Consider the following 16,462-nt stretch of genomic DNA (forward strand, 5'->3'; position numbering starts at 1 on the left):
GCACAAGGCAAACCCAGACAGGAAGCTGGTCAGTGGCCGTCCGGGGCTGGGGGTCCCTCTGGGCTGCGGGATGCTGTAATGCTGGACTGTGGGGATGCGGGGGGGTCCCTCTGGGCTGTGGGATGCTGTGATGCTGGACTGTGGGGCTGGGGGTCCCTCTGGGCTGTGGGATGCTGTGATGCTGGACTGTGGGGCTGGGGGTCTCTCTGGGCTGCGGGATGCTGTAACGCTGGAGTGTGGGGATGTGGGGGTCTCTCTGGGCTGCGGGATGCTGTAATGCTGGACTGTGGGGCTGGGGGTCTCTCTGGGTTGTGGGATGCTGTAACGCTGGAGTGTGGGGATGTGGGGGTCTCTCTGGGCTGCGGGATGCTGTAATGCTGGACTGTGGGGATGGGGGGGTCTCTCTGGGTTGCAGGATGCTGTAACGCTGGACTGTGGGGCTGGGGGTCTCTCTGGGCTGCGGGATGCTGTAACGCTGGAGTGTGGGGATGCAGGGGTCTCTCTGGGCTGCGGGATGCTGTAATGCTGGACTGTGGGGATGGGGGGGTCTCTCTGGGTTGCAGGATGCTGTAACGCTGGACTGTGGGGCTGGGGGTCTCTCTGGGCTGCGGGATGCTGTAACGCTGGACTGTGGGGCTGGAGGTCTCTCTGGGCTGCGGGATGCTGTAACGCTAGAGTGTGGGGCTGGAGGACTCTCTGGGTTGTGGGATGCTGTAACGCTGGAGTGTGGGGCTGGAGGTCTCTCTGGGCTGCGGGATGCTGTAACGCTAGAGTGTGGGGCTGGAGGACTCTCTGGGCTGCGGGATGCTGTAACGCTAGAGTGTGGGGCTGGAGGACTCTCTGGGTTGCGGGATGCTGTAACGCTGGAGTGTGGGGATGCGGGGGTCTCTCTGGGCTGCGAGATGCTGTAACGCTGGACTGCAAGGACGGCTGTACAACTCTACAAACGGCTGAGAGTGACCAAACTGCAGTCTTGTAACAGGTGAATCTGGTAAGTTCTACCTCAATAAAGCCGTTGTTGGCGCACGTGGAGACGCTCACTGGGAGGCGGCTGGGGCAGTAACACCAGGAACTAGGAGGCGCTCCGGTGCCACCACATGCAGGAGGAGCACCAGGCCCCACATGGCCCCACCTCTGCCACATCTCCCTGTCCATCGTGGTAACTCAGATGGGGCTCCTCCCTGTCCATCGGGGTCACTCTCAGATGGGGATCCAGGGCTCTCCCACACGGCCCCTGGCTCATCCCCTGCATCCTCAGCCCTGTCGGCCGGAGCTCAGGCCTCAGCTTGGATGCCACCTGGAGGCTGGTCCCCAGGCCTGGCCACCTGTCATGGCCTTGCCCACTGCCTGCAGCTCCACACCCATCCCCCCCACCTGGGGGCCAGCAGACAGCAGGATGCCGTCCCACGTGGGAGCTGGGTCTGCAGGAAGCTGCTGCCGGGTGCAGCCTGACAGGCCCTTTCCAGTGTGAGATGCAGGCACGTTGTCTGCAGAGGCCAGGCCTGGACCCTCTGAGAGAGCAAGAGCTGCCACTGTAGCACTGGCCGTGAGGCCCCGGGCCCCTGAGTCCCTGCCTCCAGTGAGGGCCAGGATGGGATGACGGCTGGAGCATCGGTGGTGTCCAGCTAGTCCAGACCTCGCCGCCTGGGCTGCCTCCATACCAGGCACCCCAGAACCCAGTGGGGGCTCCCAAGGGACGCAGCGGGTAGCCAAGGCCGCGGTAACAGTTGTGAGAAGCCAGCACGTGGAGTTCGGCCACCAAGCCATGCGGCCTGTGACCCCCGGAGGGGCAGCAGGTGGAGCCCAGCGAGTGCTGGCAGCTCTGAAACCGTGGGCAGCAGGCAGCATGCCCAGAGCATGCAGCCGCCAGCGATCCCAGCCCAAAGAGAAGGTTCAGGAACAGCTTCTCTGCGTGCAGCAGCACAGCCTGTGAGAAACACAGGGCCGCCGGGATTGGGCGCACAAGCCCCAGTTCCCACCCACGGCCAGCCAGGCCGAGGCCAGGGTCCCCCAGTTCCCACCCACGACCAGCCAGGCCGAGGCCGGGGTCCCAGACCTGCTTAGCTTCTGTACCCTGGGAAGAGCTGCTACAACTGGTAGGAGCAGGGACCCACTTCTCTGCAAGCACCTCTGCCAAGGAGGGGGCACCCCGACAAAGAGGCCCTCTGCCCCCGGGACCCCTCCGGGGCCACCCCTCCCCACCTCTTACCTGCGGGCCCGGGGCCGTGGGGGCTGGTGCTGCCGGCTGACCAGGGCACCTCCCCAGACGGGTCCCCCTGGGCCGCTCCTACACCAGCCAGCCGCTGCCGGGGGACCTGGGTAGGGCGGCCCCCGGGGGAAGCTGTGGTCCGACTCGGTCTCTGCGGCCAGGGAGGAGGCGGAGCTCCCCATGGCCCCCCGGCCGACGGCCGTGCTGAGAGCCGGACCTGGTCACCTCTGGCCGGCAGCGGGTGAAGCGGAGCATGGAGGGAAGAGACAGGGCGGCCGGCTGGTCAGAGTGACACACAACAAAAATAAACAGACAGAGAGAGAAAATAGAGAAGAAACAGCATGATTCACACACACAGCCTGGGAGCACTTCCCAGCATGCCCAGCCGCCTGGGGTGAGCTGAGGGGATGTCTCGGTGCAGGGCCCGGGGCCCGACGTCAGCACCCACGGGGCTCCTCCCTCAGGGCCCTAGGATGCCCCCCAGCCCCCAAAAGCCCGGCATCACATCTGTGGTATTCAGAGACGTTTTATTCCTTGGTGAGAAAAGAGATCACACGCTTTTGCTTTATCACAGAAGAAAAGGTCAAGAGGACGTCTACCCAAAGGTAGGCAGGGGAGGTAGCAGAGGGCCTAGGGAGCTGCTGCAGGCCAGGCCAGATGGAGATCTGGGGCCACGTCACACAGCTGCCCACACGCCACTCTGCAGCCTTCTAGAAGGATGGGAGCCTGACCGTGCCGTGTGCACCCACAGAGCCTGTGCCCGCCCCAGACCCCGAGAAACACAAGGAACCTGTGAGGCTGTGGCCAAGGGCGGGGCCGGTTCCTGGGGTCTCCCCTCCAGAGAGGCGAGAGCCACCCCTGCTGGGAGGCCTGGGAGAGGCACAGGCTGTCCAGGGCCTCTGACACACAGCCCACCTGTGCTTCTGGGAAGGCCATCTTACCCCCTCTGGCTGAGGAGAAATCAAATACAGCTGAGAACGTTAACCCTGAGACGGGAGGACCCTGCCAGCGCAGGCAGCTGCTCTCCCCAGAGTCCAATACACCCCCCTCTCCCTGCCAAGATCGGGGCCAAAGTGGGCGTGCAGGCAGGCAGGCCAGCTGTGGGCTGACTGGCAGTTCCCACTGCGACACACTTCACAGCCCTTCTACCAGCTTCTGATTAAGTCTCTGGGACACAGAGCCAGTGTCGGGGTAGAGCTTGGGAGGAAATGGTCAAGTGTCAAAGCTGCCATGTGTGGGGGATCACCTGAGCCCAAGAGTTCCAGACCAGCCTGGACAACACAGTGAGACCCTGTCTTTACAGAAAACTAAACTCTCTGGGCACGGTGGTGTGCACCTGTAGACTGAGCTACTCAGAAGGCTGACGTGGGAGGATGGCTTGAGTACCACAACTGCACTCCAGCCTGGCAGACAGAGCCAAAAAAAAAGCACCAAAGGACATACCCTTTGGAGTTCAGGGATGTGGGGGGGCCTTTCCAGTCAGTGTCCTGACACCCGGGAGGGGCCTGCAGCTCTGACACCCGGGAGGGAACTGCAGCTCTGACACCCGGGAGGGAACTGCAGCTCTGACACCCGGGAGGGGCCTGCAGCTCTGACACCCAGAAGGGAACTGCAGCTCTGACACCCAGAAGGGAACTGCAGCTCTGACACCACGGAGGGGCCTGCAGCTCTGACACCCAGGAGGGGCCTGCAGCTCTGACACCCGGGAGGGGCCTGTAGCTCTGACACCACGGAGGGGCCTGCAGCTCTGACACCCGGGAGGGGCCTGCAGCTCTGACACCCGGGAGGGGCCTGCAGCTCTGACACCACGGAGGGGCCTGCAGCTCTGACACCCGGGAGGGGCCTGCAGCCCAGAAGGGAACTGCAGCTCTGACACACGGAGGGGCCTGCAGCTCTGACACCCGGGAGGGGCCTGCAGTTCTGACACCCAGAAGGGGCCTGCAGCTCTGCAGCTCTGACACCCGGGAGGGGCCTGCAGCTCTGACACCCGGGAGGGGCCTGCAGCTCTGACACCCGGGAGGGGCCTGCAGCTCTGACACCCGGGAGGGGCCTGCAGCTCTGACACACGGAGGGGCCTGCAGCTCTGCCTGCAGCTCTGACACCCGGGAGGGGCCTGCAGCTCTGACACCCGGGGGAGGGGCCTGCAGCTCTGACACCCGGGAGGGGCCTGTAGCTCTGACACCCGGGAGGGGCCTGGCCTGCAGCTGCAGCTCTGACACCCGGGAGGGGCCTGCAGCTCTGACACCCGGGAGGGGCCTGCAGCTCTGACACCACGGAGGGGCCTGCAGCTCTGACACCCGGGAGGGGCCTGCAGTTCTGACACCCAGAAGGGAACTGCAGCTCTGACACCCAGAAGGGAACTGCAGCTCTGACACCCGGGAGGGGCCTGCAGCTCTGACACCCGGGAGGGGCCTGCAGCTCTGACACCCGGGAGGGGCCTGCAGTTCTGACACCCGGGAGGGGCCTGCAGCTCTGACACCCGGGAGGGGCCTGCAGCTCTGACACCCGGGAGGGGCCTGCAGCTCTGACACCCGGGAGGGAACTGCAGCTCTGACACCCGGGAGGGAACTGCAGCTCTGACACCCGGGAGGGGCCTGCAGCTCTGACACCCGGGAGGGGCCTGCAGCTCTGACACCCGGGAGGGGCCTGCAGCTCTGACACCCGGGAGGGGCCTGCAGCTCTGACACCCAGAAGGGAACTGCAGCTCTGACACCCGGGAGGGGCCTGCAGCTCTGACACCCAGAAGGGAACTGCAGCTCTGACACCCGGGAGGGGCCTGCAGCTCTGACACCCGGGAGGGGCCTGCAGCTCTGACACCCGGGAGGGGCCTGCAGCTCTGACACCTGGGAGGGACCTGCAGCTCTGACACCCGGGAGGGGCCTGTAGCTCTGACACCACGGAGGGGCCTGCAGCTCTGACACCTGGGAGGGGCCTGCAGCTCTGAGACCGCAGGAGTTGAGCTCAGTGAGGCGCGAGCACCTGGGATGGCACAGCAGACACGCTAGCCCTTCCCTGGTTCTTCCCCACAGCCTTGGGGACAGAAGCTTCAAGGGCAGGGGCTGAGGGGGTGGGACAGACAATTCTGGATCCCCTCTCCTTTGAAGCCTGGGGCAGAAGCCGCCAAGTCCCCCGTGTGGTGATAACGTTCGCCTGAACCACTGCACTCGACTCGAGGGTCCGTTTTCTCTGAAGGTGCTGGGGTCGTGGGAGGGGTGAAGCATCGCGGGCCCTGCACCCTGAGGACCCCGCAATCCTGTGGTGGCTCAGGCCTGCCCCGCAGGCAGAATGGGCACAGGACACACAGGGCCAGTGTGGGGTGCGGACCAGAGCCCAGCCCTAAGCCTGGTCCAGCCCTCAAGTCAACAATGGCTTTTAAATTTTTAAATGGTTGGGAAAAAATCAAAAGAAAAACAATACTCCGTGACAGGTGAGAGTTCCATGAAATTCAAGCCTCGCGGTCTGCAGGGGTCTGACTGGGCACAGCCTGGCTCACTCGCCTGCCGGTGCTTCTCCCCAGGGACCACCCTGTGCTCACATCTGCGCTCGAAGGGGCAGCTGGCAGCCAGGCTGGAAAGCGCCACGCAGTGTGGACGGGGGCCACGGGAGTTGTGGCAGACCTCCTGGTAGCCACGTAAGACAGGAGAAAAGGAACAGACAAAACAAGCCTTGGCCACGTGCCCTGCACGATCCGAGGTATCTGAGACATCGCTGCGTCCGTGTGAAACGAACGTAAAACCATGACGGAGACATCCAGGCCCGTTCTCCATGCTTCGTCTCTGGACACAACTGGGCCTGGCCACTCATCTCACGTGGATGCGCCACACTACAGGCCCTGTAGTGCTGGCGGCCTCCACAAGGGGCAGCGTTTAAACGCGCAGGACACAGGCGAGGTCCACAGGGCCCTGAATGCCACTGGATGCAATGCTGGGAGCCCAGCACGCATGGAGCAGGCTCCCCAGCAGGGAGCCCACATCAACTCAGGGCCTCTTGTGTGGCTACGCCAGACACTGGAACCACCCAAACGACCCCTGCACTCCCCAGCCCATGCCACGCAGGAGTCCCTCATGGGAGACGGGCTGGGCATTTCCGACACTCCCCTTCTGCAGCCAAACCCTAAGTGGGGCAGGGCTTGGGTGGGAGCTGTGACTAGCGGAGGTGCCACGGGACAGAAACCGCTTGCACTGGGCCCTGAGCTGGTTTGGCTCTGACAGGAGCCCTGCCCCTGTTGTGTGTGAGGACTGTGTGCCCGCTAGGGCCAGCCTCAGCGCCTTCCCCACTCACCCACCCACGCACTCACCCACCCATGCACTCACGCACGTGGCACCTGGGGTCACGCGCGCTGCTAGAAACACAGGCTCATACGAGGTCCTGCCTGCTCCTCACTGATGCCTTCAGCAGGCCCAGGGCAGACATGGTGCCCAGCTGCACCCAGGGCAGGAAGTGAGCTGCTTGCCGGCCTCCTGCTCCCCTGTGCTCGCTCAGAAAACCCTCCCTGAGCTGGAGCCAGTCTCAGCCACCGGACCCTGCGGGCCCCATCTGGACAGGAGCGAGGCCTGTCCTAGGAGCGCAGGGACAGCACAGCGCCCTCTCGTGGGTGCTCGGAGGAGAGGAGCCTGCCCAGAAGAGTAAACATCCCTGTCACGGAGGCGGAACAGCCGGCGCTGTTAAGGCCTCTCTGGAGTTTTCCAGCGCACGCCAGGGGATCTCCAGAGATGGCATCACTGAACCGCCCCTGACCTGCTGCCAGAGGAGTCGAGAGCCCTGTGTGGGTGGCGGGGGCCCTGCCCTGGCTGGCAAGGCCCACTAAGGAGCAAGGGCTGCAAGCAGTTGGGACTCCCGGGACACAGCTGCCAGCCACGTGCCAACCTGAGGGTCCCATCACACGGGTGACTGTGGGAAGCTGGCACTGATGCTCTTCCGGAAATCCACCCTGCCAGCCTTCCCAACTGCAGGTGTGGGTCCTGGGTCCCCCTGCGTCCCCATCCACTCATGGATGGACAAATGCTAGTACAGGACGAGCAGCTACGGAGAAGACTCCCAGGCCAGGTGTGGGGGCTCCCGCCTGTAATCCCAGCACTTTGGGAGGCTGGGGGGGGGGCGGATCATGAGGTCAGGAGTTCGAGACCAGCCTGGCCAAGATGGTGAAACCACATCTCTACTAAAAATACAAAAATTAGCTGGGGGTGGTGGCACGCGCCTGTAATGCCAGCTACTCGGAAGGCTGAGGCAGAGAATTGCTTGAACCCGGGAGGCGGAGGTTGCAGTGAGCCGAGATCGCGCCACTGCGCTCCAACCTGGGCAAAAAAAAAAACCAAGGCTCCCAGCCGGCGTTCCCCTACAGGGAGAGAACTGCATTTAGGAGGAAGACTCCGATGGGAGGGAACCCCAGGAAAGAGGGGCAAGGAGTGGTGAGAAGGAGGGAGGGCAGAACCAGCAGCCACCTCCAGGGACAGCGCCCAGCCAGGGCTGATTGTATCTCAGCCGTGGGTGCTGGCTCCGGCCAGACCTTGGCAGGGGGTTATCATGTCCAGGGCCACTCGCCTGAGGACAGCGGGGACAGGGCCTGCTGCAGCCAGCCAGAGGCTCTCGGGAGGAAGGCTCGCTTGCCACTCCCAGGTCCAGCCCACTTCAGGGCCTAGGCACATGTGAATCACCCAGTGCAGTGACCCTGAGGAGGGCTGGACGCAGGTCAGGTCAATCCGTGGTTCCCCTCCTGGCTCCCTGTCCGAATAACTGGGTGGGAGGGGCGATTGGGGGGGCACTGTCACCGTCACCAAGTTCCTATCTGAATAACCGGGGAGGGGAGGCACCGTCACCAAGTTCCTGTTCGAATAACCGAGGGGGGAGTAGGGGGCACCGTCACCAAGTTCCTGTCCGAATAACTGGGGGTGGGCTGGGGCACCGTCACCAAGTTCCTGTCTGAATAACCGGGGGGGTGGGCACCGTCACCAAGTTCCTGTCTGAATAACCGGGGGAGGAGTCGGGGGGCACCGTCACCAAGTTCCTGTCCGAATAACTGGGGGTGGGGGGGGCACCGTCACCAAGTTCCTGTCCGAATAACTGGGGGTGGGGGGGAGACACTGTCACCAAGTTCCTGTCCGAATAACTGGTGGTGGGGTGAAGGGGTGGGCTGGGGCACCATCACCAAGTTCCTGTCCGAATAACTGGGGGTGGGGGGGGCACCGTCACCAAGTTCCTGTCCGAATAACTGGGGGTGAGGGGGAGACACTGTCACCAAGGAGTGTGCCCAGACTGGTCCCCCAGGGACACGGTGAGGACCCGCAGAGCATGTCGAGCCCTGACCCCCGGGACACGCCCTGGGCCGCTGCTGCTCCTGCAGGGCCTGCTGCTGGTGGAGCATCTGTGCCGCTCCTGTGAGCCGCATGTGCCCCCCGCTGGTTTAGCAAACACCCCCGGGGCCTCTGCTGTGGGCCAGGCTGTTTTAGGTGCTTGCGAATGGGAACCAGCAGGGGCCGTGCCGGCAGGGGCTCACTCTCAGGGCGGCACCTCGAGAGTGGCCAGGACTTAGCACTGTCACAAAGCCAGGCTGCAGCCACGCCCACCTCCGGGCTTCCTGGAGGGGCAGGGTGCTGAGGGCCCCGGGCTGTGTGGACCCATGCCTGCCCCCCACAAGTCCAACCGTGCAGCTCCCCACCCTCCCTGGGAACCGCTGCCCTAGTTTTAAATGGGGCGGTGGCCTAGATCCAGCCTTGGAGAATTGCAGAGGTGAGGCTGCCACTGCCCTGTGGGGACAAGTGGTTAATGAGCAGGGCCAACTGGCTAGTCCCTGTCCTGTATGAGGCATGCCACACACATACCCCGTGAGGGCAGCAAGGAGTGTCCAGCCAGGGGATGCGCATGAGAAGGGCCAGTATGACCACACTGTCCACGACTCAGCACAGGGCTGAGTCCTGGAGGTGACCGTTGCCGCCCCACTCCATCTGCGGCCACTGAGGTCTGCTGGGGGTCTCTGGTGCTGGCCTTGACAGCCCACCTGTGGCAGGACAGGGTCTCAGGGTGCCTCTCAGTAGGTGGTGGGCTCAGTGGGCATGATGTGGGGATGTGACGCATGTTCCTGAGACTCCAGTGGGTGCAGGCAAAGGCACCTCCCTGGGTCAGCATCCCCACCTGGGGAGCTAGGAGCCCACATGGGAGCAGGGCTGGCACAGCAACCCCCAGCCTTGCGCGGGTGGCACCCACAGCTGCATCCACTCCACACACACTCCTCACTGTCTTGCTAACTAATGACGTACACAGCTGTATACCCTGGGCCCTCCCCTGCCCCGCAGGTGACACAGGCGTGTACCACTCACACAGCACCTGCTCCCGGGCCCTGCATCTCGATCAGTCTTTCACCAGAGCCATCTCACCACCATGGGAACCACAGCGACCCCAACAAAGATACCCCACTGTCACCCCTGCCTGAGTTGGGGGTGTGTGGGGCAGCAGACAGAAAGCGGAGGCCCCTGTGTCCAGGCAGCTGGTGGCCCGGCCTGGCCCCACGGCAAACCCACTGCACCCTAGAACTGCACCCACCAGACCAGAGGCTGCTGGTCCAGACAGAAAACAAGAGCCAGCCACTACTGGGACAAAGCTCAGTCGGTCCCCACAACCCGAAGACAGGCACCTCTGCCTGTGTCCCCACTGACGCTAAGGCCCCCTGTGGAGGAGACGGCCCCAAGGACGTGAAGCTCATCCATGAGGTGGGAGGGCTGAGGACAGGGCTTCCCATCGTCCCTACAAGAAACCAGGCCAGGGCCCCGCCCTGGGGGAGGACGTGGACTATGACCGCCCATCCCCAGTGACAACTGGCAGGACAGCATTCTCCAGAAACAGGTGGAGGCCGCTCCCCAGGGACCAGGCACCCTCCTGGCTGAGGACAGCGGCGGGGGCCATGTACATGCTCCTCACCAGCCCCGCCCCAGTGCTGCCGTGGGGACGGGGGGCTCCATCTGGGGGCCAGGACCACAGCACAGGGGAGGCCACCAAAGGGTCAAACACCCCTGTCAGGACCCCAGGCAGTGCGCCCTCACTGTCACCTCCCACGACAGGACCACAGCCCAAACGGCTGGGAGAACCAGGCTCTTCAGGGCAGGCAGGACTGCGGGCTTCGAGGGGCTCTGTGAATCAAGGGCTCTGAGGAGAGGCCCCCAGCCATGGGCACTCCAACCCCGCTGCTCCACAAACAGTTCTGCAGCCCAAACAAACCCATAAATGAGCCGCGGTGCTTGGGAGCAAACTCACCTGAAGCTGCCGCAAGCTCCCGAGCCCTCTCTGTGCCGCGTCTGGGCTGCTGCCTAGGAAGGGAGGCATTTAATCAGGCCCCTCAGCTTCCACCCGGAGGACTCTGGCCCTGGAACACCAAGCCCCGCCTCCAGGCCTCTCTGCAGGAGCCAAAGTCCCTGGAAATCAGCCCCAGGAGACCTTTCGCCTTAGAAGCTTGTCTGTCCGAGAGCCAAAGGCAGCCTGGGGAGCATCATGGGCTCGCCTGCTTCCTCACTACCCTGGTTTAAGGCCCCTGACCTGTCCAGTGCAGTCAACCTCCGGCCAGCCAGGACCGCAGACAGGGCCATTCAAGATCCTGTCCGGACCTCCCACAGCCCGGCCCTGCTACAAGGAACAGGCCATGGGCAAGAGTCCATGAGTAGGGCAGCAGAGCTTACCAGGCACTGCCAGGGAAAGGTGCCCAGCTTGGGCAAGGCTCAGGCACACGGCCAGGTGGCCACCTACACTCCCCTGGATCCCGGCCCGAGTGCTACCCGGCCACTACAACTGCCAGCAGGGCGGCCACTGCTTTGAGCCAGGCAGCTTTGCTTCTCTCAGGTCCTGCTTTCCATGGTGGAGCGACTGCAGTGGACCGGACGCTCATACTCCCTGCGCCCTGTCCTTCCTGGGCCTTGTGTGCGGCCCACGGTGGCCTCCTCACTCAGCCATCACCTTCTTTTTTTTGGTTTTAAATTTTTGTTTCATTCTATTTTTTGAGATAGAGTCTCATTCTGTCACCCAGGCTGGAGTGCAGTGGCACAATTTCAGCTCACTGCAGCCTCCACCTCCCAGGTTCAAGCTATTCTGCCTCAGCCTCCCAAGTAGCTGGGATTACAGACGCCTGCCACCACGCCCAGCTAATTTTTGTATTTTTAGTAGGGTTTCACCATATTGGTCAGGCTGGTCTCGAACTCCTGACCTCAAATGATCTGCCCGCCTCGGCCTCCCACAGTGCTGGGATTACAGGCATGAGCCACTGTGCCCAGCCCCTCACCCTCTTTGTGATCAGCATGAGGATGGTGTGCGGGTGTGTCCAGTGGCACAAGCATCAACTTTTTTTTTCCTTTTTTCCTATTTTTTTTTTTTTTTTTTGAGACGGAGTCTTACTCTGTCGCCCAGGGTGGAGTGCAGTGGCCGGATCTCAGCTCACTGCAAGCTCCGCCTCCCAGGTTCACGCCATTCTCCTGCCTCAGCCTCCTGAGTAGCTGGGGTTACAGGCGCCTGCCACTACGCCCGGCTAGTTTTTTGTATTTTTAGTAGAGACGGGGTTTCACCGTGTTAGCCAGGATGGTCTCGATCTCCTGACCTCGTGATCTGCCCGTCTCGGCCTCCCAAAGTGCTGGGATTACAGGCTTAAGCCACCGCGCCCGGCCTTTTTTTTTTTATTTGTTTTTTGAGACAGAGTCTCACTCTGTCGCCCAGGCTGGAGTGCAGTGGCGCAATCTCGGCTCACTGCAAGCTCTGCCTCCCAGGCTTACGCCATTCTCCTGCCTCAGCCTCTGAGTAGCTGGGACTACAGGTGCCCGCCACCACACCCAGCTAATTTTTTGTATTTTTAGTAGAGACGGGATTTCTCCATGTTGGTCAGGCTGGTCTCGAACTCCTGATCTCAGGTGATCTGCCCGCCTCGGCCTCCCAAAGTGCTGGGATGACAGGTGTGAGCCACCACGCCTGGCCTTTTTTTTTTTTTTTTTTTTTGAGACAGAGTCTCGCTCTGTCGCCCAAGCTGGAGTGCAGTGGCCCGATCTCAGCTCACTGCAAGCTCCGCCGCCTGGGTTCACGCCATTCTCCTGCCTCAGCCTCCCGAGTAGCTGGGACTATAGGCGCCCGCCACCTCGCCCGGCTAGTTTTTTGTATTTTTTAGTAGAGACGGGGTTTCACCGTGTTAGCCAGGATGGTCTTGATCTCCTGTCCTCGTGATCCGCCCGTCTCAGCCTCCCAAAGTGCTGGGATTACAGGCTTGAGCCACCGCGCCCGGACTTTTTTTTTTTTTTTTGAGACAGGGTATCGCTCTGTCACCCAGGCTGGAGTGCAGTAGCACCATCTCGACTCACTGTAACCTCTGCCTCCCGGGTTCAAGCAATTCTCATAGTTCAAGCAATTGTACTGTCTCAGCCTCCCAAGTATCTGGGTTATAGGCACACACCACCACGCCTGGCTAATTTTTGTATTTTTAGTAGAGACGGGGGTTTTGTCATGTTGGCCAGGCTGGTCTCTAACTCCTGACCTCATGTGATTCACCCGCCGTGGCCTCCCAAAGTGCTAGGATTACAGGTGTGAGCCACTGAGCCCAACCGAATTCTACCTTTTTTTTTTTTTTTTTCCTGAGACAGAGTATCGCTCTGTCGCCTAGGCTGGAGCGCAGTGGCTCCATCTCGGCTCACTACAACCTCCGCCTCCCAGGTTCAAGCAATTCTACAGTCTCAGCCTCCTGAGTATCTGGGATTACAGGCGCACACCATGACACCCAGCTAATTTTTCTACTTTTAGTAGAGATGGGGTTTCGCCATGTTGGTCAGGCTGGTCTCGAACTCCTGACCTCAGGTGACCCAGCTGCCTCGGCCTCTGAAAGGGCTAGGATTACAGGTGTGAGCCACCACACCCAGCCCCAAATTCTATTTTTAACAGGAAAAAAAGGACCAGACAAGCACTCGTGGTTTTTGGCACTTCTCTATTTCTGTGCTTGCCAAGTGGTGGCAGGAGCAGCCCTGGTCTGGGCATCCCGGCGACCTCACTGGTGGCCAAGCAGAAGCCGCTGGGACACAGGGGGCACCTGTCACCGCAGAGAGGGAGACTGGGGCCTTGGGAGCCGTGTGGCCCTGGGCCCCAGAGTAGGCCTCTTGGCACCTCTTTCCCCACCAGCTCCGGCCTCTCTGCAGCCACCTTTTCAGGAGGGGCAGGAACTCCAGAAAGCTCCAAAACGTGTTGCCTTTCTCATTACAGGGGGCAGGGAGGTGGGGGGTAGGGAGTGGGGATCAGGCAGGCGGCAGAAGGTGTAAGAGGTTCAACCTGCCTGGGGGACTTTACTTACACAGGGCAGAGGCTGGGTGTGGTGGCGCCCACCTGTAGTCCTACAGTGCTCTGGGAGGCTGAGGCAGGAGGATCACTGGAGCCCAGGAGACAGTGACTATGACAGAAACCGCACTCTAGCGTGGGCAACAGAGTGAGACCCTGGCTCAAAAAAATAAAACTTAAAAAATTTAAAAAATAAACGGCAACTTTTTGAAGAAAAGTGAGGGGAAGGGCATGAGGAGGAATCCCCTCGTTGGCAGAGCGAGCTCCTTCCACAGAGGAAAGGACGCTGCAATCACTGTGACATTTCAACAAGCAGCGATGGCCCTGCGTCCTGACGTCCCGTCTCGGACCTCCAGGGAGAAGGGGATGGCAACCCTGGAAGCTTCCCTTTGATGTCAGGGAATCTGAGAAATCGTGGGATCTGGAGGCCAGGACGGTGAGGGTGATGCCCATGATCCGATGGGACTCAAGGGTCCACCCTGGTGCCCTAGATGAGTTCTGGGGAGGGAGGCCACGATGCTGGCTTCCCATGCAGCACTCGGGCAGGCCCCTCGAAGTGTGCAAAGCAACAGCCTGACGCAGCTCATCTTGGGGGGCTCACACGGTCCCTCCTGGGGTCCCTGCCCTGGGCTAGGATGCCCCTATCCTCTCACAGTCCCCATTCCTTACACCCTGTGGGCCCAGCAGCAGCCCCTGTCCTAGTGGTACAATGTAGCTGTCCACAGACTCCATGCCCAGACACCTCCCCGGGCCACACACCATGAGGTCTCCACCCAGCTGTGTGTGACCCACATAGTGACAGGGTGTGGCTGAACAGGTCTCCAGGCCCAGCTTCAACCCACAGCCTCCCTGCAGCGAGACACACATGTAAGGGTCACAGGCCAGCAAGCCTGTTCTCTCAGACTCAGAAACAAGCCGAGCTCAGGTGTGGCCGCGTCCACGCCATAGAGGCTGCTGTGCTGCTCTCCTGGAGCACCCAGGAGTCCCCCTTGGCCGCCAGAACCCAGGTATCCAGAGCTGCCTGTGGTGAGAGCCGACCCCAGGTGCTCACTGACCACCTGCGCCACACATGGCTGGACGGTGCTTGGCACTGGGCCTGCCAAGAAACAGAAACGGGCCCTGCCCTCGCAGCACCACATCCAGCAGGGAGACAGGGCGGTCACTGTGTAAGAGCTGCAGGCAGATCCCACGGAGGGGAGCCAGGGACCAGCTGCAGGGCAACATGAGAACTGCACAGACTTGAGCGTTCTCGCCAGTGTGGGGCATGAGAGTCCAGTAGCTCCACGAAGCTGAGGCACAGCCCGGTGGTGAGGAATCCCACATCCACACTGAGAGGTTACCAGGGATGCGGAAGAGCTTTAGGCAGAGAACAAGCCCAACTGGGCTTCTGGGCACTCCTGCTGGGCCGGGGTCTAGGGCAGGACCAGAGGGGCAGAGCAGAACAGGAGGGCAGAGCGCACGAGGCAGCCCCTGGGCTGGGGGTCTCTTTTCTGGGTGTCTGATGAGGAAACCACCCAAGCACAGCCCCCCGTCTGCTGTCATTTCAGCCTCACAGTCCAGGGCTAGGCGGTCGCCCAGGACAGATGCAGACCGGACAAGTCACCAGCTTTCCTGGGTTTCCGCCACTGTTTTTCAAAGACCCCAAGCTGTTTTGTTTAACGATGTCATCTGCCTTCTCAGCACCTTTCCACACCTACTGCAGTGAATAGAGGCATCACACTGCGGGCCAGAGGGCTGGACCAGGGGCTGCTTGGCCACCAACGGCCACGTGGGTGGCCGGCCCCTCTCAGGTTCTTCACTGACTGGTTCAGGCCCATGAACAACACGCATGGTTTTGGAGGATTTTCTGAGCAGCAGAATCCTTCCCTTCAATTGCCTTGTATGAGCTGGTGGAAAGAGCAGGAGGTAGAGACCAGGCACTCAGCCTCCCTTGGCCCCTCCCTTGCCATCAACAGCTGTCTCCAGCTTTGATTCCTCACCTGTGGCATTGGGGTTACCAGAGTGCTGCCCAAGGCCAGGGCAAGGATAAAGTGAGGGGTGCCCGGAGAGAGGGCCAGCAGAGCTTGAGGCTCTTACACAGATGCAGGATTACAGGGAACCAGCCGCTTCCTGCTCTCAGAGACCACGGTCTGTGGAGGCCCAGACAGGAGGCCCTGTGCAGTTACGCAGTCACTGAGCCTCGGGCTCTCCTGGGGCCTCAGAGGTCACTGGCTCGTCTGCCAATCAATGAGCTCTGGAGAGCCTCAGACGCAGAGACAGAAGCAGGAAAAAGAGGGGTGCTGCTCCCGCAAGCAGGAGGACTCAGAGGAGGCAAGGCACACCTAACCCAAGGCCAGGCCAAGCTGGTTCCTGCAGGATCTGCCTCCCCCGGAAAGACCAGAAAAACAATCTCTCTTGCCCCACTTCACAGTCGAGAAGTCACTTAGAACCGGAAGGCAGATCACCCCTATATCCTCACCCAGCCCCAGACTCTGGGAACGCGGAGGCAGTTACAGGACACTCCCACACTGAACTGTGACTCACGTTTCCGCATCCCTCAGACCTGGGCCGAGGAAGAGACCCGGGTTTCCCAAAGGAGAAGCACCAAACTCTTCAGCACCCAACGGAGTCCCAGTCTTCCCCACTGGCCCCTTACACCCAGGCCCCGCCTCAGGTTCTGGGTCTCACCATTGCTTTCCGGGTCCTGTTACCTGCAGTCTGGTAACAAACTCCAGGGCGGTAAGGGGGCCCCCGAGAGCTCACCTGGCCAGGGCCACGGACTACACAAGAGTTCCCCCCCGTCAGGACTAGAGCGGTCCCTTTTGCAACCAGCAGGAACAGCTGGCTTGTCAGAGAACGGATCTGCAACTTCCCAGTTGGTGCCGCAGCAGCCCCAGAGGAACGCGGAAGAGAACACTGCCATGGCTGGCACAGACGGGGCTCCTGCCAGCCTCTCCACGCCAGGTGGCCGCCCCCAGGCCGTTCCCCAAGTGA

The 16,462-nt window shown here is 61.7% G+C and overlaps 1 protein-coding gene across 8 annotated transcripts in view; it reads right to left on the bottom strand.

The window, feature by feature from the left end:
• CAPN15 (calpain 15) overlaps positions 1-16,462 on the bottom strand; it is a 29,716-nt gene that overhangs the window by 12,527 nt on the left and 727 nt on the right. The window contains exons 1-2 of one of the 8 annotated variants that reach the window (XM_050774658.1): positions 10,454-15,942; positions 2,210-2,488 (exon numbers count right to left, since the gene is read on the bottom strand). The exons of 2 other annotated variants lie outside the window; for them this stretch is intronic. In XM_050774658.1, coding sequence (XP_050630615.1) covers positions 2,210-2,391 — 182 coding nt within the window. In that variant the 5' untranslated portion in view covers positions 2,392-2,488; positions 10,454-15,942. Of the gene's footprint in view, positions 1-2,209; positions 3,851-5,063; positions 7,984-10,453; positions 15,943-16,462 lie in introns of those variants that run through there. 5 more of the 8 variants (XM_050774659.1, XM_050774657.1, XM_050774655.1 and 2 more) reach the window with 5 other exon arrangements.

The sequence above is a fragment of the Macaca thibetana genome, chromosome 20, assembly GCF_024542745.1.
Source record: "Macaca thibetana thibetana isolate TM-01 chromosome 20, ASM2454274v1, whole genome shotgun sequence".
Lineage (NCBI taxonomy): Eukaryota > Metazoa > Chordata > Mammalia > Primates > Cercopithecidae > Macaca > Macaca thibetana.